This window comes from Notolepis coatsorum (assembly GCF_963971535.1).
Source record: "Notolepis coatsorum genome assembly, chromosome: 7".
In the NCBI taxonomy this organism is placed as follows: Eukaryota; Metazoa; Chordata; class Actinopteri; order Aulopiformes; family Paralepididae; genus Notolepis; species Notolepis coatsorum.
Window position 1 is genome coordinate 142,527,503 of NC_140171.1, and position 27,895 is coordinate 142,555,397.

Consider the following 27,895-nt stretch of genomic DNA (forward strand, 5'->3'; position numbering starts at 1 on the left):
ATTCAAGAGAGGAATGGCAAAGTGTTTAGTGAATTTCACTAAAACGCTGTTTTCACGTCTTTTCCTGGGATTACTCAGAATCACTCAAACTATACTCATATTCACCACGGTATAAAACGGAGATGTACGGATGGAAAAATTATAATTTTTTTGCATGTTGACCGGAAGAAACTAACTGACAATCGACAACGTTATTAGATCCATAGCTATAATATTTTATATAGTTTTAGCACTGCAAACACGGCATTATCCGCAATTGAACAGAGCGCTGGCACTGACGGCCCACAGTGCCCCCTGCTGAATGGCACTTGATGTTTTAAAAGGGCATTTAAAAGAATACAATTCATATTAAATGTTTTTTATTTATTTTTTGATCCACTTTTTCTTCTCCTGTTTTTTCTGTGTTTTTCTCCCATCCCAATTTAGTCATGCCAATTCCCCCCCCTCCCCTTCCTGGTCGTTGCTCGCATGTGCCCCCCACTGGTCGGTCGCATGTCCCCTCCGGTACACGAGGAGGCAGCCTGTCACATCTTTTCACCTGCCAGCGCACTCTCATTGGCGAGGTGTAATACGTGGGAGGCTCACACTACCCTCACCATCTCCCTTCCTCGCTGTGCAGGCGCCCTGACCGACCTGTAGGAGTCGCTGTTTACAACGACCAGATTACCACCCACCGGCTTCCCTCCCGCTGACTCTGCCAATTCAACCAGTATGACGGCCGGCCAAGGGCAACGCTGACAGCCGGATTCGATACCAGTGTCTCTCGCGTTGGTGACGAGCGCTTAGTCCGCTGCGCCACCCAGCCGCCCTAAATGCTGTTTTTTATTGAAAAGAAAATCGGATCCAATATTTATGGCTTAAAACTCATTAGTTACAGTTTAAATAAAAAATTATATATTTCTTGATTCAGAACTATTTTATCATTATCATGGATGAACAAAACTTTCAATGCGAATGCTTTATTTGAATTTCAAGGACTTTTTAAGCACCTTGTTAATTTTTTTTAGCTATCTTTTAGCTTATCTACTTTTGACCTTGTGCAAACCCTGTAATAACCAGAGGCCCCACCACCGTGATATTATCACCATACTCAAGTCACGATACAATAATATTGCGATCTTAAACATAGTGCAATATGCTGAATATTGCGATAAAATATATTGTGATTTATTACCATTCTTCCAACTCCAAAGAGAAACTTTGTCAACGACATCTGCTTTATAAGATAACGTTTTCTGTCTGTTCATCTCACTTCAATAAATGTTTTTTTGCAGCAAAATGAGGTTAAGAAAAGAAAAGATTGATACTTGGCATCCGTGTATCAATACAATATCACCACTCAAAATATCACAATACTATGCTATGCAGCTAGTGTGTCTTCAGATTCCATGTGTGAATGTGTGTCAGAGACTGGCGAGGGTTTACCTGGTCAGAAGCTCTGTGAGGCGCTGGGATTCCTCCAGCACCTGCTGATGACGCTGTATATTTAAAAAAATAAATAAAATAATGTTGTGGAATATTTTAAATCAGCCATGACAGTGAACTGTAGAAATTTAGACAAGACAATTTGTATATAAAAATAGAACATAGTTTATTTTGTTTCTGTGGCCACAGAAAGAGTATCCTCAGTGTGTACAGTACACACAAGCGTCTGACCAGAAAGTGAGAGCGAGCTCTGGTCAGACTTACAATTAAGTACAAAGTTGACATGACGTTAAAAGATGAACAGATATGACAAGAAAGGTAAACAAAAATGAACAATTTTAATCCACTTTTTCTCCTCATTTTTCTATTTTTCTCCCATCCCAATTTCGCCTCGCCAATTCTCCCCTCCCCTGTCTTGAACGTTGCTAGACTACGCCTCCCACTGGTCGGCTGCAGTGAGGACGAAGCCTTGCATCACGTGTCCCCTCCGGTACACGAGGAGGCAGCCGTCGCATCTTTTCACTAGACAGCGCGATCTCTCAGTGGCGAGGAGTAACGCGTGGGAGGCTCACGCTGCCCCCGTTACTTCCTGATTCTGCTGTACAGGCGCACCAACCGACCTGTAGGAGTCGCTGTCCACAATGTCCGATCCCCACCCACCAGCTTTCCCACCCCTAACACTGCCAATTGTGTTAGTATGAACGACTAGCCAAGCTGGTAGCAACGCCGAGAGCTGGGCTTGAACACAGCATCTCCTGCATTAGTGGCGAGCGCCTTGCCCACTGCGCCACTTAGCTGCCCAATGAGAAAATAATTTAAACAAAAGATGGGCTTAGGGGTTTTGTCATGTCTTCACACCAGACTGGAGACCAGGCATATACATACATATCTCCTGGGCCTCGGCTGTCGTTTTAAGAATACTGTTAAGATTGTCACCCTAGTGTCTGAGCTGTATACTAGTTAACTATATTAACTAGTCAAGGCTGTACAGAGAATATGTATTTAAACAGAGCTATGGACATGATAATATTTTCTAAGACATTAAATCTATAACGTAATCAACTACAAGATGTATGAGATGACCTGTGTGCTCCAGTCCCAGTGTGATGGTGCTGTGGTCCTACTCTGACTCTCCCAGTCCCAGTGTGATGGTGCTGTGGTCCTACTCTGACTCTCCCAGTCCCAGTGTGATGGTGCTGTGGTCCTACTCTGACTCTCCCAGTCCCAGTGTGATGGTGCTGTGGTCCTACTCTGACTCTCCCAGTCCCAGTGTGATGGTGCTGTGGTCCTACTCTGACTCTCCCAGTCCCAGTGTGATGGTGCTGTGGTCCTACTCTGACTCTCCCAGTCCCAGTGTGATGGTGCTGTGGTCCTACTCTGACTCTCCCAGTCCCAGTGTGATGGTGCTGTGGTCCTACTCTGACTCTCCCAGTCCCAGTGTGATGGTGCTGTGGTCCTACTCTGACTCTCCCAGTCCCAGTGTGATGGTGCTGTGGTCCTACTCTGACTCTCCCAGTCCCAGTGTGATGGTGCTGTGGTCCTACTCTGACTCTCCCAGTGTGATGGTGCTGTGGTCCTACTCTGACTCTCCCAGTGTGATGGTGCTGTGGTCCTACTCTGACTCTCCCAGTGTGATGGTGCTGTGGTCCTACTCTGACTCTCCCAGTGTGATGGTGCTGTGGTCCTACTCTGACTCTCCCAGTGTGATGGTGCTGTGGTCCTACTCTGACTCTCCCAGTGTGATGGTGCTGTGGTCCTACTCTGACTCTCCCAGTCCCTATTATCCCCGCACAGACTCTGGTGCACAATGACTCGCACATCACTTCATTTACCAGCACCGTGGATCTTATTTGTATAAGCATAATTTATATTTATTGATAATAATCTGTTATTAACGTATACCAGGGTAGACTAAGACTCAGTATGGCTCATTGTACAGAGTATTATATATATTTGCACATGGGGTTGGCTTAGCATAGAATCTGTATGATATAAGGGGGGGGGGGAGGCTGTACATACGCGCATTGTTATTATTATTGATAAGAGTATACATGTCTCACTTGTCTTGGAGTGAGGATACGTTGGATACTAGGGGTGTAACGATGCATCAATTAATCGAAATGCATCGATTCTAATGTGACGATTCAACTGCATTGATTTGAAAATGTTAGAATCAATTATAATCAAAATTAATCGACATTTTTTGTGTATTGTTTTTCAAGTCAAGTCAAGAGTTTTATTTGTCACGGCATACAAGTATACAATGTAATGCGGGGGGTCTTGCCCGCAACGATTGTGCATAATACAATAATATATAATAATATAATAAGAATCCAATAGAACGACATTGTGCAATAATACAAGTAATCAAAGTAGGGCATATCGGTATATGTACATGAGTTATTTACAGAGCATGGTAGGACATGCTAGGTCCTGTGGTAGTGCAATACACTGTTAGCTACAGATTACCTATAGTCCATTCATGCTGAGTGAATCAGTTCCCCCAGCCACATTTGTGTATTCAAACATTTTTGGGGAAGTAACTGATCGTCTCGAATCTTGGTCAAATGAAGAGATTTCATGATGCATTGAATCGTTGCCTGAATAATCGTAATTGAATTTAATCGTTGTGAGGTCGCATCGTTACACCCCTATTGGATACAGTTCCAGGTACCTGCTGTGCGGACTGAGGCTGGAAAAAGGAGTCTTTATTTTGGTCCTTGGTCTTGGAATGACCTTCAGTCAAGCCTCAAACTGATGGCATTTGTTCCTTTAGCTGGTTTTAAATGGATGTTTTCTGAAGTCCTTACCACCAGCTGCTCATGTAGTAATAAGTAACGTACCTTGGTTTTTTATTGTTCCAAATGTGCACAATATAGTGATAGCTTTTTGTTGTGTTGTTCTCTGTGTTTTATATGTTATTGTTGTGTTTACCGTTGTGGAAATGTTGCTGCTTTCTTGGCCAGGTCAGCATTGTAAATGAGATTTTGTCTCAATGCTTTTGTATCTGGTAAATAAAGGTTAAATACAAAATTAAAAAAAATCTGGCTAACCAGACCCTCGCCTTTACTTTGTATTCATATTTTATCTTGTTCTTTATCCGATGTATCGTCCCACCCCTACCCACTAACAGCTGGTTGGCTGGTCACTCACCCTCTGGCCCCACCCACTAACAGCTGGTTGGCTGGTCACTCACACTCTGGCCCCACCCACTAAAAGCTGGTTGGCTGGTCACTCACCCTCTGGCCCCACCCACTAACAGCTGGTTGGCTGGTCACTCACCATCTGGCCGCACCCACTAACAGCTGATTGGCTGGTCACTCACCCTCTGGCCCCACCCACTAACAGCTGGTTGGCTGGTCACTCACCCTCTGGCCCCACCCACTAACAGCTGGTTGGCTGGTCACTCACCCTCTCTCTCAATTGTTCTCTCAGAACATCAATGGGGACAGCCAGCAGTCCCAGTTCACCCTGGGAGTTACGCACCATTCTGGGGTCCGCTAGCTGGAGAAACACAGGCAAATTTACACTATTAAGCATTCATCACATCACACAAGAAATTAAATATTTCTTTTGCATCTTGACCTGAAGAAACCCAGTGTCAAATGACTATAGTACTGTATCCATAGCTATAATATAGAATATGGTTATAGCTCTACAAACAAGGTGACCGTTTACATGGGGTTAATAGGTGGGATGAGGGGTTAACATATGGTTATCCTATAACCATAGTTATACGAGTATAGCGAGCGCTCTGTGCTCAAGTGGAACATATCCATATCCAGTCTAATACTGAATACATTTCTTCACATGTACACCCCCATCCGCTCCTCTACATAAGCGGGGATGTGGCCATACTAACGGCTCCTTCCCAAGTCTTTCACCACCGAAGGCGAAGACCACGGGTTCCTCAGTGAGTCCAGAGCAGAGCGCTCGCTATACTCATATAACTATGGTTATAGGATAACCGTATGTTATATAGCGTATAGCTTACGCTCTGCGCTCAAGTGGAACACAGGAGCTGAGCAGAGCGGAAGCTTGACAAATGTACCCGCTGAGGACCCCACAAACATCAGAAGAGCCCCCGGACCCCCCTAGTGGAGGACGGGAGGGAATCGGATCCGACTGTGCGAAGAGGGTTTAGCAACTCAAACACACAGGGTGAGCAGATTGTGGGACTTACCTTCCCACAGAAGAACCCACGACTACACAGGCGCGCAACCCAAATGCCACTAGGGAACGAACGGGAAGGGGGGAAAAAACGTTACGACCCCTAATATCACGGGGTCAAGGTCAAGAACCCAACCCCGTGGCAAGGCCGTAGCAGCGGAGCGCGAAGGAGGACCCAGCCCCAGGAAGGGTCAGGACCCCCCGGAAAAAGGGGGCCTGGTGAGGCCAATGACGCCGCAGCATCGAAACCCCACCAGGCGGTCACTAGTGACACCACCCCCCACATCGCCAGCGTATCGGACATGGCTCATCCAAGAGCACGCCCTTCCCCCCTACAGCACGCCGCCCTGAAGCACTCAAGAGGCTACACCCCCACAGCGGGACGAGGCAGCGCACCGGGGAGACAACCCCCAAAGAGGTTGATCCCTCAATCCAGGCAACAGGTCAAAAGGACTCGACCTGAGCCTGGAGCACTGCGGACTAGACCGGTGCCTAAGGGGTCTGCTGAAAACAGCACCCCGGCAGAAGGGGCATTCGGTATGCTGTGCACCATGTCGCAGCCTCCAAACAAAAAAACCCGACCCTCTAGAGGGGCCGAGGCAGAGAAGGCTGACACGATTGGCAGACGTCATGAAGGGTGCAGGGGCACACTCGCAGGCAGACGGGGTCAAGCCCGGCCTAAACCGAGAGTCGACTCCGCTACCAACACACCTGGAAACCAACCACCACCTAACAGGAGGCGGTTGTTCCTATAACCCCCCCAAGAAAAAACTCCAAAAACACAACTGCGGGTATACACCGGCTATACAGCAGTACAAGTGTTTCAGTTCTCAAGAAGGGGTTAACCCAGGCCAACAGGTCGACGAGAACGAGTCCGGACCTGGGCCCGGATGCCAGAGGGGTACAAGAACCACCTCGACAGCCCCCTCCCAGCCCCGCCAAGCAGGAGAAGAGAGGGGCGAAAAAAGAATGGAGAAGGACCAGGGCCCTCATTTATCAACGTGCAGATATGTGCGTAAGCCATGCGTACGATCATTTCTAAGCAAAGTGTGTGACTTATCAATTTGAACGTGTGCTTGACTTTGTGCGTATATTTACGCTCAGCTCAGGGCATGCATACCTGACGCCCGGCGGTAGAATATGGATACTGCAGACGGACGGCATATGCTCTCGTCAGTTTCATGCATTAGTTTCAACGCGGAAATAAGCTTTCGTTCATTAGTTTGACTGACGTGTTCTGTATGACCCCGGTAATTCATTATAGTTAATTGTAAAATAGCAACAGTAGTGTAATTATGGTCAAAACCCTATAAATAGCATTTGGAATAATAGGTCTTTCCTTCTGAATGAATGCAGCATGGTTTATATATAGCGTTATCGGAATATACGGGGTGTACTGACTGCGCTCCGCGTAACTCAACCCCGTTATTATTTTGCGCATAGATTGCAGAAATACGGGAACGTTTTCATTATATTTAAAAGGCTTTGCCATTGTTAAACGAAACAAGTGGAATTTCGAAGCTGTAAGCAGAATACAAGTCATATGAACACCCACAATATAGTGTTCTTCCCCCTTCCTACTGTATAAGAAAGAATTAAAAACGCATTGCAACGAGAACAGAGGTTATTTGTTGAGTTTATGTGTATACAAAACCCTTGCAATAAATGTGTCTTAAATGAATAAAAAGCATACATGCTCTTTCGCCGTCGACTAAAGACGCACTTCTTCAACCATTATCTGAATTTTTTTTTTAAAAATATAAAAAAAAAAAAAAAATCTAACCCTAACTAACCGTACTGTCATGCACTTGTCCTAATAAACTAACCTACACTGTAGCACTCAACACTTTGATGAACATTGTTACTCAGCTGATAGAGTTGTGCCCTTCCTGATGGCTTGTCGTACAGAACTTGTAAGTCGCTTTGGATAAAAGCGTCAGCTAAATGACTAAATGTAAATGTATCGTGTGGGTGATATGACTTGTATTCTGCTTGCAGCTTCGAAATTCCACTTATTTCGTTTGGTGTCAAAGTCTTTTAAATATAAATCAAAACGTTCCCGTATTTCTGCAATCTATGCGCAAAATAATAACGAGTTGAGTTCTAACAAAGAACGTATTACATGCTGGGTAGGCTGATAGAGTAAACTGTAAATGAAATAGCCTATAACATTATAAAGGATAGGCTATGATAGCAGGGTCTTCCCAACATTTATTCCCCAGAGCCCCACGATTCCTGGGAGACATATAGGAATATGATATGATATATTATATATGCGCAAGTTACTGTTGCATAATGTAGGCTATGGCTGCTATTATATGTAATTCATATAGGCTACCTAATACCGACAACAAAATAGATTGTATGCCTCTACAAATCATATTATACCCGGTAGCCAATCGAACAAAACTAATAAAGGCATTCATATTCCAGCATGGTTATAATGACACACCAACGCCAAACAGTGGTTAAGTCTTTATTAGTATTTTGAGCTGTCCAGGCAGAATTGCAGCAATGGTCTTAGGGAGTCGTTGATATCTGACATCACCGTGTACAAGTCTGCCAGCCTTTTATTTATCCCATAACACGGGTTACGATACAGGAGTCTCAAGGCGAGCACAGAAAGACTCAGAAGTAGCTTCTATCCCCAGGCCATCAGGCTGCTAAACGAACAATGAATGAACACTACACAACAACAACCACCAAACGCACATAGCACACACATCCACACGCACACACTCACTTTAAACAAACACACTGTAGCACCCACTCCACACACTTATAGCACACACCCACTTTAAACAAACACACTGTAGCACCCACTCCCCACACTTTATATTTATGGATGAAGGATTGCACTACAACTCGTACACCTTACTGTAAATTGTACCTAAAATTGTACCTCATCCCATTTCTGCTTTGCACTAGATAGTACTGTACATTAGTACACTGCATAGTATTGTGTATTGTATATTATATGGTAACTCAGAACATTGTACATATGTCTATACCGAACACTGTGACCTCATTTTCTTCTTCTAAATTCATGCTATATTATGTTATTATGTTATTTGATACTATCTTGTCTAGCACAGTCTCTGGAGCGTAACAGTAAGAAGCATTTTGTATGAAAGTATTCTGTACTTCTGTATGACAACTATTAAAGAACTTGAACTTGAACTTGAACTTCTTGGTTCGACAGCGCCTCCGTGAACAATCTCGCTCGTGGAGTTTCTCATAGTTCGCTCGGGTCAGTCCATTATTTCACATCCCATGGGGGGTGTTTCATGACCATATATGGATAATCATGCACAAGCATTGACGGTAAGAACAAATGGTATTTATCAACACGGAGGAGCGTAGGACCCGTGTACGCACGGTTGATAAATCCCGATATTTCTGCGCGTACACACATTCTAAATTCTGTGCTTAAGTACGAAAATAGAACACTTTCTAAGAATTGTTGATAAATGAGGCTCCTTTAGCACAGCGCAAGGTACAACACAATATGGACCAAGTAATAGTGAAGGATAACACGCAGTGACATAACCACGAACACCTCCATAACATCAACCCCTGCAACGCCTGGGCCAACCCGGCATTTTTCCCCCGAAAAAGCACAAGTCCTTCAGGGTACCAGAACAGCAGAGCTGCGCCCCCGGCGGACAACGGGTTAACTGACCTGGTCCGGCGCGACCAGAACCAGTCCCATGTCCTAATCACGCCACCATCCCCAGTCCTAAGAGGGTGGTAGGTAGGTACGCGTGTCGATCCAAAACATCACAGAGGGCGCCACCAAGACGGTCAGAACATAAAGCACCGCGCCCGGTGGCCCACCCCAAAAGCGTGAGACCACTCCGCCAATGCTTTGATCTATTCCGTTAGGACTAACCCAGTAAGTACACTGGCGCTCGGAAGAGACAAACTCCATCCTAGTTGCCCCATAAAAACGCTGTTTCAATGATGAGCAACCAAGGCGTGCAAGCCCATGCGTGGTTCCACACAGAAGCACCCAGGGCCAGCACTAGGTACACGTCGAGACCCAAAACATATCAATGGTAATTCTAACAAGAACCCAGATAACGTTCCCTCCAAGCCGCCTGGGAGAGCGGCAGGAAGCTGGCCAAGACACAGATATGGGTCCCATACGACACGTCCGAGGGAAAACACCCCTGTCAACCCTGCCCTGTATAAAAGAGAGGAGACAGGGAACCCCCAGGGCCAGAGAGACTTCCCACGTGAGTAATAATTGAAAAGATATATGTAACATTGAGCTACGTGACCAAGCTCAAGACATATGCAACAGAGCGTAGAGCAGAACTTCTTTTTAAGTTCTCACGCACTGCATAACTCATCTTGACAATAACAGAGGTCCACAACATGGAGCCTGAAAAGAACTCACGGAAGTCTCACAACCAATAGAAACGCGCCCAGTGACGTACTCTATGGCGGGGGGAATTCCGTGACCCACCTGCCCAAATATGGCGTGGGACCAGGGAACTCCCCTCCCCCCTCTCCCTACCCTGTGACGCGCTGACCCAACAGCGTGACAGGAAGCCCAAAGGACAGGAGGTCCAACCCCCTGACCAATCAGAAAAAAGGGGAGGGAGGGTTTATCAGTTCACCCCCTCATGACTCCTCACCCCTGATACGATGCAATGACAAAGCAGAGCCATGACACCAGTCATAGCGTGCTACATGAAGCGCATGTATACCTGTTTAAGGTAACAGCTTCACATAGGCTCATGTGCGAACCTGCCACCTGAATTTTTACACATTTACCCTAAAGGAAGAAAAAACACAGACCAAGAGAGGGGCCAAGGGCCTTGGTACAAGAGCTTACACATGTAACTTCTGTAGGCCAACACCTAACCCAGTTGTGGATCTTAAACGTGAAAACGATACACACAACCCTCCATCACAACAAAAAAAGGGCAAAAGTACACTCTCACTACTGTAAGAGGAACGCCGTTTTTCATGATGAGAGAAGACATAAGTCCTCGATTAAGTACTGGTCACAGGCCTTGCTAAGTCCACATGAGTGTCCACATGAGTCCACATAAGTCCTCAGTTACTTCTATTCTGCATCGAACATTGTACATATGTCTATACTGAACACTGACTTCTATTTTTACTTCTATTACATGCTATACTATTTTATTTCATTTATTATTTTATTTCATACTTATCTTGTCTAGCACAGTCTCTGGAGCGTAACAGTAAGAAGCATTTTGTATAAAAGTATTCTGTACTTCTGTATGACAACTATTAAAGAAACTTGAAACTTGACAGCGACCAAACAATTTTCAGAAAAAATTGCCTCTCTCTAAGCAAGAGCACAGCCCCAGCAGAAGCTGAGGGATTACACCATATCCCCAAAAACATAGTGAATCAACACACATTTTGTAAACAAAATCATATTTGTGGGGAGGGGGGGGCCCAGGGGAAAACCGGGGAAACCCACCCCTCACCACCTTACCCCTGATAGGACGCCAAATGTGTAGAGTAAGCTTTACATCATGCACGCCAGCACAGTCGAAGACCTTGTTTGAACAGGCACAGCCCTGCTTATGTGTGAAAAAAACTTGCCACTTGTTATTGTCATCATTACCCTCAAGTAAGAATAACAAGCTGAGAGAGGGACTCATCCCTCGATCACATGCCACTATGCACAGTATTGTAGGGTAACCCAGCCAGTTGTGGGCTCAGCCACGTTGTCTAACATTACATGAACACACACAACTTCTCATCATACAACAAAAACCCAGTTCATTTTTACTCACGTAAAAAACTACGCTGTTCCTAGGTAGAGCGAAAGGCCTTGGCCAATGCTACCCAAGCTATACAAAGCGACCAAGACAATTCACACACAGCACATGTCGTATCTCCAAATGTAGTGAAGTAACATATGTTTTGCAGACAAAGACATCGTTATTAACAAAACATTCGGGAGGGGAAGGAAGGAAGAGTGGGGTAATGTCCAATGGACATCTTACCTGCACCAAGGAACGCAGGGCGAAAGGCCGCAACACAGGCTGGTCTCCACGTTGATGAAGGCCTCTCGCTGGCAAAAAGAAGCTATGGCCGGAGCCTTGCTCCGGCGAGACGCCCCCCTCCTGCAGCCGGTCATGGTGCAGGCCCGACTACATCTTCTGTCAAAGATATGTCGTAGTCAGAGTGCCAGGGCCTGCTATTCTCACGGCTAATGCCAATGGTTGTAGCACAAGCTAACAGCTAACTCGAGGCTAACTGATAGCATCAAGCTAACGTTCCCAGCCGAGCGAAAACGGGTAGCTAACGTCGTAGCTAAACAGCTAACTGGCTAACAGTTAGCTCAACCCGGCTATCGCTAACCACTAGCTAACGCAGAAGCAAGCTAAGAGGCTACCACTTAAAACTGCATGTGAGAAAAGCAATACAGGCCAACACTTCAGACAGCCGCTGTCTTTTCCTCTTCTCATCCGAAGAAAGGGAAAAAAAGGCAACACACATCCCTCTTCAGAACGGTGTTTACCAGACACAGCGGTGCCGGCAACAAGTCCCTCGCGGACTATAGCCGACTTGAGCATGGAGATATTCTCATAATGAAACACCAAGCTCACCTCCCTCGCACCGGGTGCTTTTCATCTTTGAAAATCGGGGCCAGTACGGCGACAGTGGGTATCCGTTTGTCCAGAGACCCGGGGAATTGAACCGCAGATTCGGAATCACGGTCCCAGGAAAACAAAGCTCTTACTCGATGAGGAGCTAATGTTAACGTGGGCATCAAACCAGAACCCCCTCCACGCCGCTAAATGGCAGCGAAAAAGGATACCAGCCTGGAGCCGGCCTTCGTAAGCTGTGTAGTTGTTCCCCCCACAACCGACACACCTGGCGCCCGCGTCACAAAAACATCACCCGCCCCAGAGAGGCCGTCAGCCCTCACGCGGCCGAGCGCCTCCCAAGCAAAGTGTCCAACTGCAGAGCCGGAGGTAATGCCGGCGGGGATTGCTCAGCGATGCGAGCCCCTAATACGAAGCACCGGTGGAAGTCAGAATGATCATCATCTTCTAGACACTCCGGTGGCGAAGACATTATCGCTAGATTTCCTCGAAAATAGTGAGAGAGAAAACAAAGATATAATGTCAACGCAGCTCCTTTCCAACTATTTCGGCACTAAACTCAAGTGGTGTATACAGACACTTGTCGGTGGTGAAAATAAGGAAGGAGCTGTTAGTATGGCCACATCCCTGCTTATGTAGAGGAGCGGATGGGGGTGTGGCCAGGCGGATGGGTGTGTGAAATTTATTCAGTATTAGATTGGATATGGATATGTTCCACTTGAGCACAGAGTGTAAGCTATACGCTATATAACTGCTTCTGCAGTTATCTCGTTATTGCCCGCCAATCGAATAACGCCAATAACAAGTTTACTCGTTTTTATGATTTCTAGGGATGCTCGATATTGGCTTTTTTACCGATACCGATATTGTCCAACTCTTAATTTCCGATACCGATATCAACCGATACCGATATATGCAGGGTTCCTCCCCCAAAAACGGAATAATTTCAGGTAATTAACATTACATATCTCTTGTTGTGGAATTAACACAACATTATGCATACTTTTGACGATAAATAAAATCAGAATTTGTTCTTACTTGCTTGCCTGGGTAAATAAAGGTTATAGAAATGTAAAAAAAAATTAAATAAAATTGAAAACCGATACCGATATTTCCCAATATCACATTTTAACACTTTGAGTGCCAGCGACGTGTTATGTCGTTATTTCACCCCGACCGTTGAATGCCGACGATGCTAATTGTCTTTATTTTTTATTAGCGATCTGAATGAATATTTCATCAACGAGTCTCCCGTTGGTACAGCAGCCCCTCTAGGAGCTCCGATAGGAAAATACTGCCCCCTATCGTCTATCCCTGTGTAACTGCAGCCCATTGGATTAGACTGGTGGATGTGTGGGGGCCTACTGGCTCCACTATGCTGGCGAGCCGTCTGATGAAGAGGGAAGTGATCGCGAGATGGAAAGCAGCCTGGAATATATATATTTACAGCAGCCAATAATCAATCAATAAACGCGATCGATATTTGGAATGGCGATCAGGAATTGGAATAATCTTTTTGGAGAACATCTGATCTAAGGTAAGGAGTCTATGTTACCAGTTTTAGGATAATCAGAGCTGTTTTCACTGAGATAACAGCGTGTCCCGTATGTGTATGTGTGTGTGTGCTGTTGAGGAAATAAGATAATCGATTTCTCAGCTCGCTTCTATAGCGTGCATAAGTACACATATACTATCGATAATCTAGCGTTTATTTGAAAACGATTCATAAATAGGCCGACAAATGACAACGTGTCTAGTGTATTCGAGAATATTCCAATAAATGCCGTTTATGACAGAATCTTTAAATTTTCCTGAAATTTTCGAGAAAACGTTAATTCCAGCTCAATTGTCCATTTATTTCATTGCAATCCATCTGATCAACGTATGATGTCGTACTAAAGAAAGCCGTTACTGACAATCAAGGAATCATAAACGACCCCCTCCCCCCCTTTCCTTCACGCATTATGGAGCATAATGTATAGCAATCATATGCATTTGAATTTTTTTATGTAGTGTGTATAGGGATGAAACGCCAATCGATTATGTATAATATGCATCAGGGCCTATAACTCGCGTTCTAGGAATTACTGCAGACCACTCTAAAAACATACTTATATTCACGACGGTATTAACACGACAATGTATGAATGGAAAAATATAACGTTCCCACATCCGGAACGATAGATACCCGATGTTGAATGGGCCATAGTAATGTCGATATAGCTATAATATATATACAAGAGTTATAGCCCTGCAAAGAAGGTGAGCGACTTCATAGGCTTACAGCACTGGCAGATAAGACTATAAGATGCTCAAACTGCGTGGCAGAGATTGTGTTAACGATGAGTAAGAGGCGTAGCACTGGATGTGTTAAAAGGATATAATTCAATTTTAAATGCAGTTTTATATACTAAGAAAATTGGATCCAATATGTATGGCTTAGTTAAAACCAATTTCTGACAATTAGTTACACAATTAAAAAAATTATTTCTTGATTCAGAACAATTTTAACAACTTTAAATGTGAATGGTTGATTTGAATTTCAATGACTTTTTAACCCATTCAGTGCCAACCACGAGATTAGTCGAGTTAACTCGCCGTGCGTTGCGTGCCAAGACCCGAGAAAACTCGGGTTTTAATCGTTATTTCTTTTATTAGCGATATCCATACATTTTTCATCCATCCAGCCTGACGTTATCATTGGAAATGGGTCTGAGCTCGAAAAGGGCAAATACCGCCGCCTATCGTCTCCCGGATGGTATTGCACATCATTGGATTGGATGGGACTGTGCATCAGAAAAAGAACTCCGGTCCGGGGTTTCCCTTCTCGGGCAAGCAGTATCGTGTTACCACATTCACTGGCGAGGCTGGGAGAAGGGTCGATTATGTGTTTTGGACTATAACGTTGGATCAATAAACGCGATCAATATTTGGAATGGCAATATCGCTGGATGCTGAGAAAGCCTTTGATCGAGTGGAGTGGAAATATCTGTTTTATGTACTTCCTAAATACGGATTTGGTCCGGTTCTCATGAACTGGATAAAGGCACTTTACCATGAACCGGTTACTTCAGTCAGAACAAATGGTATAAGGTCTGATCCATTCCATCTCTATCGATCTACCCGCCAAGGATGTCCGGTTTCACCGCACATTTTTATTCTTTCCCTCGAACCACTTGCCTGTGCTATACGTGCTCATAAGGAAATCAGTGGTATTCGTATTGGTAGTTGTGAGTATAAGGCCAGCCTGTTTGCTGATGACATATTATTAACACTAACAAATCCTAGCCATTCCATCTCTCAAGTGCTAAAGCTTATAGATACATTTGGTAAATGTTCGGGCTATAAAGTGAACTATAGTAAAAGTGAAGCTATTCCACTTAACAACCTAACTTTTCAATCACATCTGGGTTCTGCTCCTTTCAATTGGAAGCCAAAAGGAATTAAATACCTGGGAATTAAAATCCGATCTCCCATTGAAAAAATGGTTGAGTTAAATACATCTGACCTTTTAAAGAATATAAAGGAGGACATCAAAAGATGGACAGTCTTGCCTTTATCCCTATGGGGCAGATCTGATATTATAAAAATGAATTTGTTACCAAGACTAGCTTTTTTGATGTCCTCTATACCGTTAAAGTTCCCTCCTAGTTGGTTCAAAGAAATAAACAAATTATTTTCTGGCTTCCTATGGAACAACAGAAAACCTAGAATCAGCCATAAAAAACTTATAAAACCAAGAAGTAGTGGAAGAATAGGACTACCAGATATCCACCAGTATTACATAGCATATAACTCAAGATACCCCTTGCAGTGGGCTTACAATAGTGTGAGACAGATTGGCAGCTGGGAATGGCTTGAAGAACAAATTATAGAAGAACATAACAAAGATCTATCTCTTTCAATGTTGTGGTATAACCCAAAAATCACTCCCAGACTGGACAATCCGCTTTTAGAATTTTCATGTGAAATAGTGAAAATCTTACATAAACGCCTGACCTTTAGTGGATATTCCTTACCATCATGTCCATTATGGAAAAACCTGTTGCTCTCTGCAGGAGGTAAAATCCTTAAAAATAATGTATGGCAACAACATAATATAACACAGGTGGGCCAAGTGATCGAAAGGGGAAATATGATACCTTTTAATGAACTTAAAACACAGTTTGGGCTGAAAGACACAGAATTTTTATCTTATTTACAAATACAATCAGTTATTAAATCATTGTTGTCTAAAGGCATAGCTATACGAACAAACAGAGTCTTGGAAGAGACATTAAGGGGAATTACAGGCAGGAAAGGCATTGTTTCTGCAATGTATAAACTATCATGTTCAACCACCCCTGATACCAATACCCAAACTAAAGTCCAATGGGAGCGAGACATGGTATACCCATATCTGAAACACAATGGGAAGCAGCACTTAGGAATAGTACTAAAATATCAAAATGTGTTAGATATAAAATTATACAATTAAAGATACTACACAGGGCCTATATAACACCCTGTACATTGAATAAAATGAATCACACCCTACCCAAATTGTGCTGGCATGGGTGTGGAGTAGAGGGTACGCTCATGCACTTGCTGTGGCACTGCCCGCTTGTTAGGACATTTTGGTTGGACATTGCTGAGGACCTGTCAGTTACTCTCCAAATTGACATTAATCCTTGCCCTATAATGTGTATATTGGGTGTAAAAATGGACACTGCTCAAGCAAGGATTGTAAATAATATTGTAGCACTGGCTTTTCTAGCATGCAAACGGATTATTTTAATGAACTGGAAAGAACGCAAACCGAACTGCTTCAGTTTGGAGAACTGGCGCAAGGACTTCATGGACTTGCTATCGATGGAACAGGCTGCTCTGTCTCTTCAAGAGAGTGATAGGCCCGATGGCCTTCAAGGTCCCCTGAACTTTATTAGATCACTGTGTACTGAACCTTTGTAACGCTCTGCAACCCCCCCCCCCCCTTGCCCCTTGTTATTATTATTATTATTATTATAATTTCTTGTCTTGTCTTGTCATGTATGTATTGTCTTGTTTGTGAAAAATAAAAACTCTAAATATCAAAAAAAATATATATTTGGAATGGCGATCAGGAATTGGATTAATCTTTTTGCAGAACATCTGATGTGAGGTAAGGACTATTTTACCAGTATTGGGTTAATCAGATGTTTTTTCCCCACCATCGGAGCGTGTGTGTGTGTCGCCTCTCTAGCGTGCATAAGGACACATATACTATCGATAATATAGCGTTTATTTGAAAATGATTCATAAATCAGCCGAAAAATTACAACGTGTTTTGTGTATTCCACTAAAGAGCTATTATCGCGGATTTCTCTGGAATTACTAGAAATCTCCAAAACTATACTCGTATTCAAAACGGTATAAAAAACGGAAATGTACCAATGGAAAAACAATCCGTTTCGTACATGTTGACTGCAAGCAAGTCATTGATAAGCGACGGGTGTATTAGACCCATAGCCATAATTTAAGATATAGTTTAAGCGTTCGCAAATTTACCCGTCCTCCCATTGACTAAAGCGCTGGCACGGAACGGCCTAATTTGGTCATATGGGCGTGGCTCTGAATGAGTTAAGCACCTTGTTAAAAAATTTGCTGTTTTCAAGGAATTACAGGCCTTGACTTTTTTTGGTAAAAAATCAAGCACTTTAAGCATTTCAAGGACCTTGTGCGGACCCTAGATAGTAACTGTCGAGGATTCAGTGCTCCTGCAAATAATGTGTTGTTTCCATGGCAACGTGACGGTGAAACAGCAGATGCGGTTAACCCTTTCGGCTGTCGTGTGGCAGTGAAAGGGTTAACCTTCTGTCAATTGTCGCAGTGAAAGGGTTAACCGTTTTGGTAGTGCGGCAGTGAAAGGGTTAAGCAGCGCCTGACCTGTGGTCCAGTATCGTCCTTCTGCCGCAGGTAGATGCGGTTCCCAGACGAGTCGGTCACGGTGACGTACTCTCCCTCCATGGGGGGGCGCTGCAGGGCATGGCGTGACGCCGCCGTGACGGCAGGAGGAGGCCTAGTGGGGGACTCTGGAAATGTAGCAAAGCCACTGATGTCCAACACTGCTGGGGTAGACCTGGAAAACACACTCGACATGATAGTAATCCTGTCATTTGATACTAGCTGCAGTGTGTGTAGACAGGGGTCGATATTATCTTGATACAGTGTGACCAATGTTCCCTCTAAGGTGCGCACATGGCAAAACGCTCCCGCGCACATCTGAAATCTGTCGCGCACAGAAACTTGTGTAAAATATGCATGTAGTTAAATTGACTGGCGCGTTGCACCGAATACTACAGTACCCTGTTGCGTGTGACGTTACCCAGAGAAGTCTGCTTTCAGTGCTTTGTGGGCGTCGCTACTGCGCTCACACAGTGCACAACAGATGAGGAAGCGGACAGATTCGACCAGCATTGATTCTGCTCACGATGCGAAAATGTACATTACAGATGAACTGCATTCCCAATTTACCGTCCCGGTCGAGACTAATTGGAAGTGGAGTGCAACGCGTGCAAAGCTTGACCATATGTTTCTGTGTCTAATAAAGGTGCTGGCGATCGCAGCTCACATGGACACAGAAAAACATTACAAATAAAGCTGTGCGAGGCGAGAGTTTGATGGCAAAGTTGACCGAATTGATTGAAGTATGCAGCTATACAGAGAGAGAAAGAAAATAATTTAAAACTATTTTGATGCCTCAAAATGATGTTTTGGTTTGATAAGATGCTTGTTATGATACAATAATTCTAAGGATTATGTGTGTAATAAATTAGTTTTGTACACTAATTGCAAGTTATGCAAATGTAACAAATTCGAAACTGCATAGTGCACTTTTGAATTAGTATCTTTGTGAGGTTACTGTTTTATAATTTACATTACATTGAAAAGAAAGATATATTTTTTAAAGCTGGATTTTCTAATACAGAAGAGGTATTATTTAGAACATTACTTCATATTTTTCTTGTTATTTATTTTGTCCAGTAAGACTTGAACATTTATTTTGTCATAGGTTGATTTAGTTATTTTCTTGAGATTTGTCAGATAGATTACTTTAGGCATAATACAGCATGTTGAGTAACTTTGGTTATAGAGAGATATTATTTTGTTATAAAATAATATAAACAATAATTGTATATACATACAGAGGAGGCATACTTTAAATATATTAAAATGATAAGACATCTTTGAGTAAACTTCGAGTATCATTAACCCATTCTCTGCCGGGCTTATATCCATCCTAAACCATCCTCCACCAGCGCTATTTGTCTATGGAGATGTTCACCTTCTTTGCAGGACTATAACTTTTTAAATTGTATTGCTAAATTGACATTACTATGGCCCATTCAACATCAATTATCTATCGTTCAGGATGTAGGAACGTTTAACTTTTTCATTCACACATTCATACTAAAATACCGTCTAGAGTATTTAGCATTAGAGTATATGTTTTTATCGTTTTCTGCAGTATTTCATAGAACGTGAGATATAGGCCTAAATGCATATATTAGATGATCAAATGCAGTTTGATACTGATCAACGTTATATTAAAAATTTCAACTGTACATGGTCCTAAAAGTCATGACTGGTCATCTGCGGGTGAACGAGGGGGGGGGGGGGGGGGGTCGTTTATAATTCAATGACCGACGTTAAATGATTCATGTAGTATGGGTGATATATTGATCAGAGCAGTTTGTATCGAAAATGGTAAAGAATAACGCTGAAACTCACCCCAGTCTCCTCGTAGCGTTGGGTGATGAGTGGAGCAAAAAGATCGCTATTATGGGATGTTGATCGATGCGATCCATTTCCGGTTTGTATATTACTAATACACGTCCAAATCATGTTGATTATTGAGTTATGGCAAAGATTCATATCGACGGTGTCTATATTGAGCCCCGGGACGATCACAGAGTGGCCGGATGAAAATAGGGGACGGACCACTTCCGGTTTGGGCAACTTCCTGTTTGGCAACTCGCCGATCGGCCACCAGGTGGCGGTATTGAAGCAATGCAGAGTTGTGCCGAGTCCCACAGCATCACCCAAGACTCCGTGGGTGAAATATGAATACCATGACGAAAATATGAAATATTGATCTCAAATACGCCTTACGGCGTCATTGGCAGATTACGCATGGCGGAGAATGACGTGTTAACACGTCATCGGCGGAGAATGGGTTAAGTATCTTGAGGCTGAAGGCCTCTTTAAAAAAAAATCACAATAATGGTCACCCTTGAAGTTGATGATAATTCACTTAATAAAATAATGACGAGTCAGCCTCCTAAAAAGACAAGTTAGTGACACGACTCACACCGCCCAGCCAAAGTAAGGACTTTGCTCTGCATCATCAATCAATGGTAAAATAAATATTTGATTAAGGAATATAATATGCCTTTTTGTATTATTTCTGTGTATCAGCAAAATTTATAGATTTTTATGTTAGACATTGAGTGGAAATTAAGATTCTCAGATTTCCGCTTATCAACTAAGCGGTTAATCGGCAGGTGACGTATGTTGCTCAGTAGTTGCTGATGTCTGCTCAGGAGGTTGGAGTGTTTGCTCAGACCGAAAAAAAATTTGAGGGAACATTGAGTGTGACGTGTATCGATATATTAATTTAGTTTTTAACAGGGTATTTTTGCTTGACAATCCCATTTTACTGAAATAAAGATGATTGGAATGAGGGGAACATTTAGTCTGAGGTTAACAGACTGAAAACATATATATTCGCATTGCAGACGTTAACAAAGTTCTCCGTTGGGGACATATTTTGCAGTTGAAAAAGGTAATAAATGCAATATCGTAATATTACCATATCGTGACTCTAATATGGTGATAATATGGTATGGCTCTGGTGATAATATGGTGATAATATGGTATGGCTCTGGTGATAATATGGTATAGCAGGGTCTCTGGTGATAATATGGTATGGTGGGGCCTCTGGTGACTAATATGGTGATAATATGGTATGGCTCTGGTGATAATATGGTGATAATATGGTATGGCTCTGGTGATAATATGGTATAGCAGGGTCTCTGGTGATAATATGGTGATAATATGGTATGGCTCTGGTGATAATATGGTGATAATATGGTATGGCTCTGGTGATAATATGGTGATAATATGGTATGGCTCTGGTGATAATATGGTATGGCAGGGCCTCTGGTGATAATATGGTATGGCAGGGCCTCTGGTGATAATATGGTATGGCAGGGCCAGGGCCTCTGGTGATAATATGGTATGGCAGGGCCTCTGGTGATAATATGGTATGGCAGGGCCTCTGGTGATAATATGGTATGGCAGGGCCTCTGGTGATAATATGGTATGGCAGGGCCTCTGGTGATAATATGGTATGGCAGGGCCTCTGGTGATAATATGGTATGGCAGGGTCTCTGGTGATTCCCAGCCCTAGTAGACTAGACAGTTAGTTATTTGCACCAATTATGGTCAGGTTATATCATGCTTCCCTATATTTTTACCCGAAACCCCACCTTCCATCCTTCCTCTCTCTCCTACCTGAAGGTGCGAGGGGGGTTGTACTGCTCTGGGGAGGACGGGGGTGAGATGTCATCGGTCAGCGACGGGGCTGTGATGTCATCAGTCTGTGACAGGCCAAAGAGCCGCTTGGCCACATTCGCCACGTTCGCCTCCTGCTTCGGCCGCTTTGCTTTTGGGGCTGCAAGAAGCCATGACAGAATTACATACACATACATTACACACACAACGTGTGAAGCCATTAACCCTTTCACTACCAAACTACCAAATGGTTAACCCTTTCACTGCCACATGACAAATGGTTAAAGGTCCCCTATTTTTCACTATTTGGGCAATTTTACACAATTCCTGTGAGTCTATGGAACACATCTGTAAGGTTTTTTTTCAATCAAATTCATTGTTTTGTATTTTTAATCAAGTACTTTGGTGTAGGGCTGGGCGATATGGCCTAAATATGATATCACGATATTTTCTGACCTTTCGGCGATACACGATACGCATCACGATGTTTTTCTTTTTTTCCCCAAACAATTCATTATGAGGCTTACCAAGACAGTATTTGAGTTTGCAAGCTAACATTAAAGACAAAATAAAATACCCATGCATTTAGCATTTTTATATTATATATTAGATTTAGATTATTGGATTATTAGATTATATATTGCATATATTTAGCAATGAGATATTATATGATTTAGATATGAAATATGATGAATTGAAAATGGGGGACCCTGATGTAAACAAGACGAAAGTCTTTCTCTGGTCTGCATCCTCCAGTCCACTGTTGACTGTTGTTGTATTGAGCTGTACTGTATTGTACCTATGCTGCAATCTGTTAATAACGTTTATATTCATTCAGTCGGCAAACAGAATCATTTTGATTGACAGTCGCGTCTGCCAATTACGTCACATCGCTTGCACCCGCCCTGCTGTTCTTAGCACCAATCGGCAAGCGCGTATTCATTTTTTACTTCCGCCATTGGAGAGCTCAATGAAAACAACAATGGCAGCGGTAGCTCGCCGCGGCCGACGTTTAGCTTTTAGATCTGCAGAATGACTAAACGACTGGAGGCATAATGATTTTACTGCAACGGATGTTATAATAAAAGCCTTTCCATACATCTGTCTGATTGAAAACGTTATTAACAGACCGCAGAATGGGCACAACGGAGTCAGCACGGGCTGAGATATGAACGGCTAATGCTTGCTATATCTAGGTCGACCTCGGTCGTTGCTATGTAAATACGCTGATGTTATTGAAAGTGTAACTATATAACGTCAATGCCACAAAACGAATGCCTTTGTTATCATAAGTAGTAACTTTTGATGCAGTAGTGTGTGTGTGGGGCGGCGCTGTTGAAAAGTGTCAACGTGTGGACCAGATTGACGCAACACAAGCCTCTTGGGCAAAACATCACGATATCCACGATACGTTTAAAAAGTGTATCGTTAATGAACTGTACCCGATATTTATATAATATCGTCATATCGCCCAGCCCTACTTTGGTGCACCACTTTCTGCCCTTCCAAAGTCCAAGCTGTTTTTGGCTAGGCTCCGCCCATACACACAATGCACTTTGATTGACAGTCACCCACCTGCACTAGCAGATACGAGAGAGAGAGCGAGAGTTCCCTCCCACCCTTTTTAACTAGTGAAGCTGCTGTCTTCTGTGTGTGAGTGGGTTGGCTAGCTAGCGGCTAACGTTACGTTACGAGGATGCATTGCAAAGCTTATTAGAAGCATTGAAGTTTTCACTGCACATAGAAACAGTGCAGGGGGAAAGCTGGGATTTATAAGCACTCTGGAGCTATGCTGTCGAACACTTTTGAGGAAGTGCTGACAGTGGAACAGCTGAAGGTCTCTGCTGTCTAAACCGCTTCCACATTATTTCCACTCGCTGCTCATAATTTCAACGTATCACAGTTGATTGTGGGCGGGCGGTGGCAGATCAGAATTCTTACACGTCACAGATCCGAATAAATTCAGAATGGCTTAGTTCAGTGGGGGAGGTTCTTGTCTCAACTGAACTGAAGAAACGGGACTGGGTAGATTTCACATCTAGTCAGTGTTGGTTAGGGCTGCAACGATTAGTCGACATAATCGACGATGTCGATCATAAAAACTCGTCGACGCAGAATTTTTGCGTCGATTAGTCATACATTTTTTTTTATATATAATTTTTTTTTATTTTATTTTTTTCGCACTACCCATCTCTGTGAAAGTGGCTTCTCAGCTCTGGTCCAGCTGAAGACAAAGCAGAGGAACAGATTGGACATTGAGCATGACCTCAGAGTTACTTTGTCTACCATCACCCCAAACTTTGAGACTCTTGTCAGGAGCAAACAACATCCCCAGTTATCCCATTAGTTCCCTGGGATGTTAAGCTAAGAAGTCTGCTATATATTCTTTTTAGTTATTTAAACACTTCCACTTTCATTTGTATTATTTATTTTATTTATTTATCTTGTTATGAGTGATTGTTGTATTGTTCGAATACATTTTGATTTAAAGTTGCTTAAGATCCAAATTCATTTTTAATTTGCTATGGGATCATCATGTTATGTTAAGTTAACTGTTAAGGCAGAGGGACTGGACAACAGGGTGACATACACAGGTGTGCAGACCTGAGCATGTGAGGTAAAACATGCATTGGAGTGCACAGGAAGCAGAGATTGAGGGTGTGACAAAAATAATCGTTAGATTAGTCGACTAATCGAAAAAATAATTGACAGATTAGTCGATTACCAAAATAATCGTTAGTTGCAGCCCTAGTGTTGGTACAACCCCACATTGCTAGAAAACAATGCAAACCACTGGAAAAGGCCATTTATAAAATAGGGGACCTTTAACAACCACACTACAGAAGGTTAACCCTTTCACTACCACACTACAGATGGTTATATAGTCATACTGGCGAATCGCGTCTTGCTCTTCGCCATCGAGATGTACCTCATCTCCAGTACCTACTGTACTTCATTAACGAAAAACAAATGCACCCAGCATCTGACCAGGCCCCGCCCCAGTGCCGTACTATAAGGCACCGGGCGTGGTCACCACTCGCCCTTCCTCTATTTAGTTTCCATCATGGCGGATGCTTGCACCCTGTGAACTAGCGTTATGAAAAGTATAGAGAATTGCGCAATGTTGAGTATTCGCAGTCTTGCTCTTAGCGCGCCCTGAGGTCCCTTGGGAGGGGTTTTCTGATGGAAACTTTTTCCGAGGAAGGGCGAGTGGTGACCACGCCCGGTGCCTTATAGTACGGCACTGGGGCGGGCCTGGTCAGATGCTGGGTGCATTTGTTTTTCGTTAATGAAGTACAGTAGGTACTGGAGATGAGGTACATCTCGATGGCGAAGAGCAAGACGCTCAGCCAGTACTCATATAACTAGGTTATATACATAACCTATCGTTAACCCTTTTACTGCCACACTACAGGTTAACCTTTCACTACCACACTACAGAAGGTTAACCCTTTCACTACCACTACAGAAGGTTAACCTTTCACTACCACACTACAGAAGGTTAACCCTTTCACTGCCACACTACAGAAGGTTAACCTTTCATTACCACACTACAGAAGGTAACCGTTAACCCTTTCACTACCACACTACAGACTGTTAACCTTTCACTACCACACTACAGAAGGTTAACCCTTTCACTGCCACACTACAGAAGGTTAACCTTTCACTACCACACTACAGAAGGTTAACCCTTTCACTCCGTCTGTAGTGTGGTAGTGAAAGGGTTAACCTTTGTTCTGTAGTGTGGTAGTGAAAGGGTGAAGCCAACACAGTTATAATCTGTCCTAGCAGGGCAACTCACTGATGGGTTGGTCATCTAGCAGGTTCTCTGTGTCAGCAGCGTCTCTCTCTGATTGGTTGGCTGTAGGAGGCTGCAGGGGCCCTGCTGTGGGCTGCTTTCTAAACTCTGACCGTTTCAGAGGAGGGCTTGGCACTGCAGAGACAGAGACACACATTTATTTATTTTATTTAACCTTTATTTAGCCATATAAACCATTAAGAACAGGTTTCTTATTTACATGTCGATCTAGTCCAAGAGGCCCCAACAGGAGTACAAATATACACACATACACACCAATAACAAAATAAAACACAGTTAAGAATCATACACATAAGCAAATAAACAAACAAACACATGCACAGCCTATGTACAAAAGAAATAAACGGGAGGATTAGGGGGGGTGAAAGTATGTGTGTGTGTGCGCATGCATGTGTAATAAACAGTTGCGTGTGTCTAGGTGAGAGTATACACATACATTACACACACACACATAACACACACAAACACACATACACTTGGCTGTCACATTACATACAGCATGCATGTGGGAGTGTGTGCGTGTGTGTGTAAGTGTAGGTGTGTGTGTGTGTGTGTGTGCGTGCGACGGTGCGTGTGTTCCAAACTAGCTAAACAAATAGTAGTGTCTAGGTGAGAGTATACACATACATTACACACACACATACATACATAAACATACACACACAAACATACACACACATACACTTGGCTGTCACATTACATACAGCATGCATGTGGGAGTGTGTTTGTAAGTGTAAGTGTAGGTGTGCGTGTGTAAGTTCAAGTTTCAAGTTTCTTTAATAGTTGTCATACAGAAGTACAGAATACTTTTGTACAAAATGCTTCTTACTGTTGCGCTCCAGAGACTGTGCATGACAAGATAAGTATGAAATAAAAACATAGTAAAAATTAGAAGAAAAAAAAGAGGTCACAGTGTTCAGTTTAGACATATGTACAATGTTCGTAGACGTAGTTACCATACAATATACAATACTGTGCAGTGTGTGTGTAAGTGGTGTGTATGCGTGTAGGTGTGTAAGTGTGTAGGTGTGTGAGGTGTGTGTAGGTAAGTGTAGAACTGTGTGTGCGTGTGTGTGTGTGTGTGTGTGTGTGTGTGTGTGTGTGTGTGTGTGTGTATGTGTGTGTGCCAAACTAGCTAAACAAATAGTTATGATGAATTGAAAATGGGGGACCCTGATGTAAACAAGACGAAAGTCTTTCTCTGGTCTGCATCCCCTTAACAATTGTGTGTATTGAGCTGTACTGTACTGTACCCATTCTGCAATCTGTTAATAAATGTTCAATCAATCAATCAATCAATCAATCAATCAATGCTTCACTCACAGTCCAGCTCGGCCATCACTTCCAGCTCATCAGCGAACTGTTGGTCGTAGTCGTCCTCTATCCCATACATTTCGTCGTACTCGTCCATGGCCACACAGAAGAAAGGTGTCGGTTTATCTTAGAAATGTGGATGTTAACCCTAATGTTGCGATAAATATGAATATAATCCCCGAATATGTATGTACAAGACGTATCAATTCGCGACTACTGAGTTGCTCTCCAACACTGCGCCACCATTCGCGGCATTTTTTTTGTTGTGAAGTAAGTGCTTCCGGGTAACACACAGTTCACGGCTCCTTCTTCTTCTTCTTCTTTGGAGTTAATGGCGGGTCACAACAACAGAAAGGTGCATACCGCCACCCACTGTACACATTTCACGTCTCCTGGATGTTGGTGAATAAGTACACTGGGTGCCGTTTCAATAGTTTCTCTTGCACCCTTTGGCAACAGATAATTGGGGTAGGGAGGGATACTGTCTCATAATCATAGAATTAGAATCGGAATTTAATTGTAATTGTAGACCTGTTTTTTTTTTATTATATGCTCCTAGACATTCCAGAGGACACCCATAAGTAAGAAAGCAAAATGCAACATAACCTGCATCAGTTAAAAAACAATATGATTTTGATAATTTTTGGACTCCTGAAATTCAACATTGTCTTCCCTCTAAGTTCTGTGTCACATATGATACAGTAACCATCAATATTTGAGTTCTATCACGAATTACACTAACAATCACAGTTTATGAGAATAGGGGGGGACAGCTCTGTGTCGTTTTTTTACTCTTGACAAGGGAATCCCTGTTGTCATTGTGGATTTTCTTTTTCCTATAAATAATTTGTACCTATAGGCATACCCCCTTTTCTTTCAGCTTAAGATGTGTTATGTACGTATCTATGTGTGTGCATGCATGCGTGTCTGAGTGTACATGAGCGTGAGAGAGATTAATGATGTGTGTCTGTGACGTCAGGGTCTCTCCACCATCTGCTCCTTATAGCATGCAGACGAACAGTGGCCAGGG

The 27,895-nt window shown here is 43.1% G+C and overlaps 1 protein-coding gene across 1 annotated transcript in view; it reads right to left on the reverse strand.

Moving 5' to 3' along the window:
* The window catches only part of chtf18 (CTF18, chromosome transmission fidelity factor 18 homolog), a 104,790-nt gene extending 77,682 nt beyond the window's left edge, over positions 1–27,108 (reverse strand). The window contains exons 1-6 of the mRNA XM_084318543.1: positions 26,875–27,108; positions 25,534–25,665; positions 21,732–21,891; positions 18,102–18,294; positions 4,837–4,929; positions 1,426–1,478 (exon numbers count right to left, since the gene is read on the reverse strand). Coding sequence (XP_084174669.1) covers positions 1,426–1,478; positions 4,837–4,929; positions 18,102–18,294; positions 21,732–21,891; positions 25,534–25,665; positions 26,875–26,962 — 719 coding nt within the window. The 5' untranslated portion in view covers positions 26,963–27,108. The remainder of the gene's footprint in view (positions 1–1,425; positions 1,479–4,836; positions 4,930–18,101; positions 18,295–21,731; positions 21,892–25,533; positions 25,666–26,874) is intronic.
* Between the last annotated feature and the right edge of the window lie 787 nt (positions 27,109–27,895).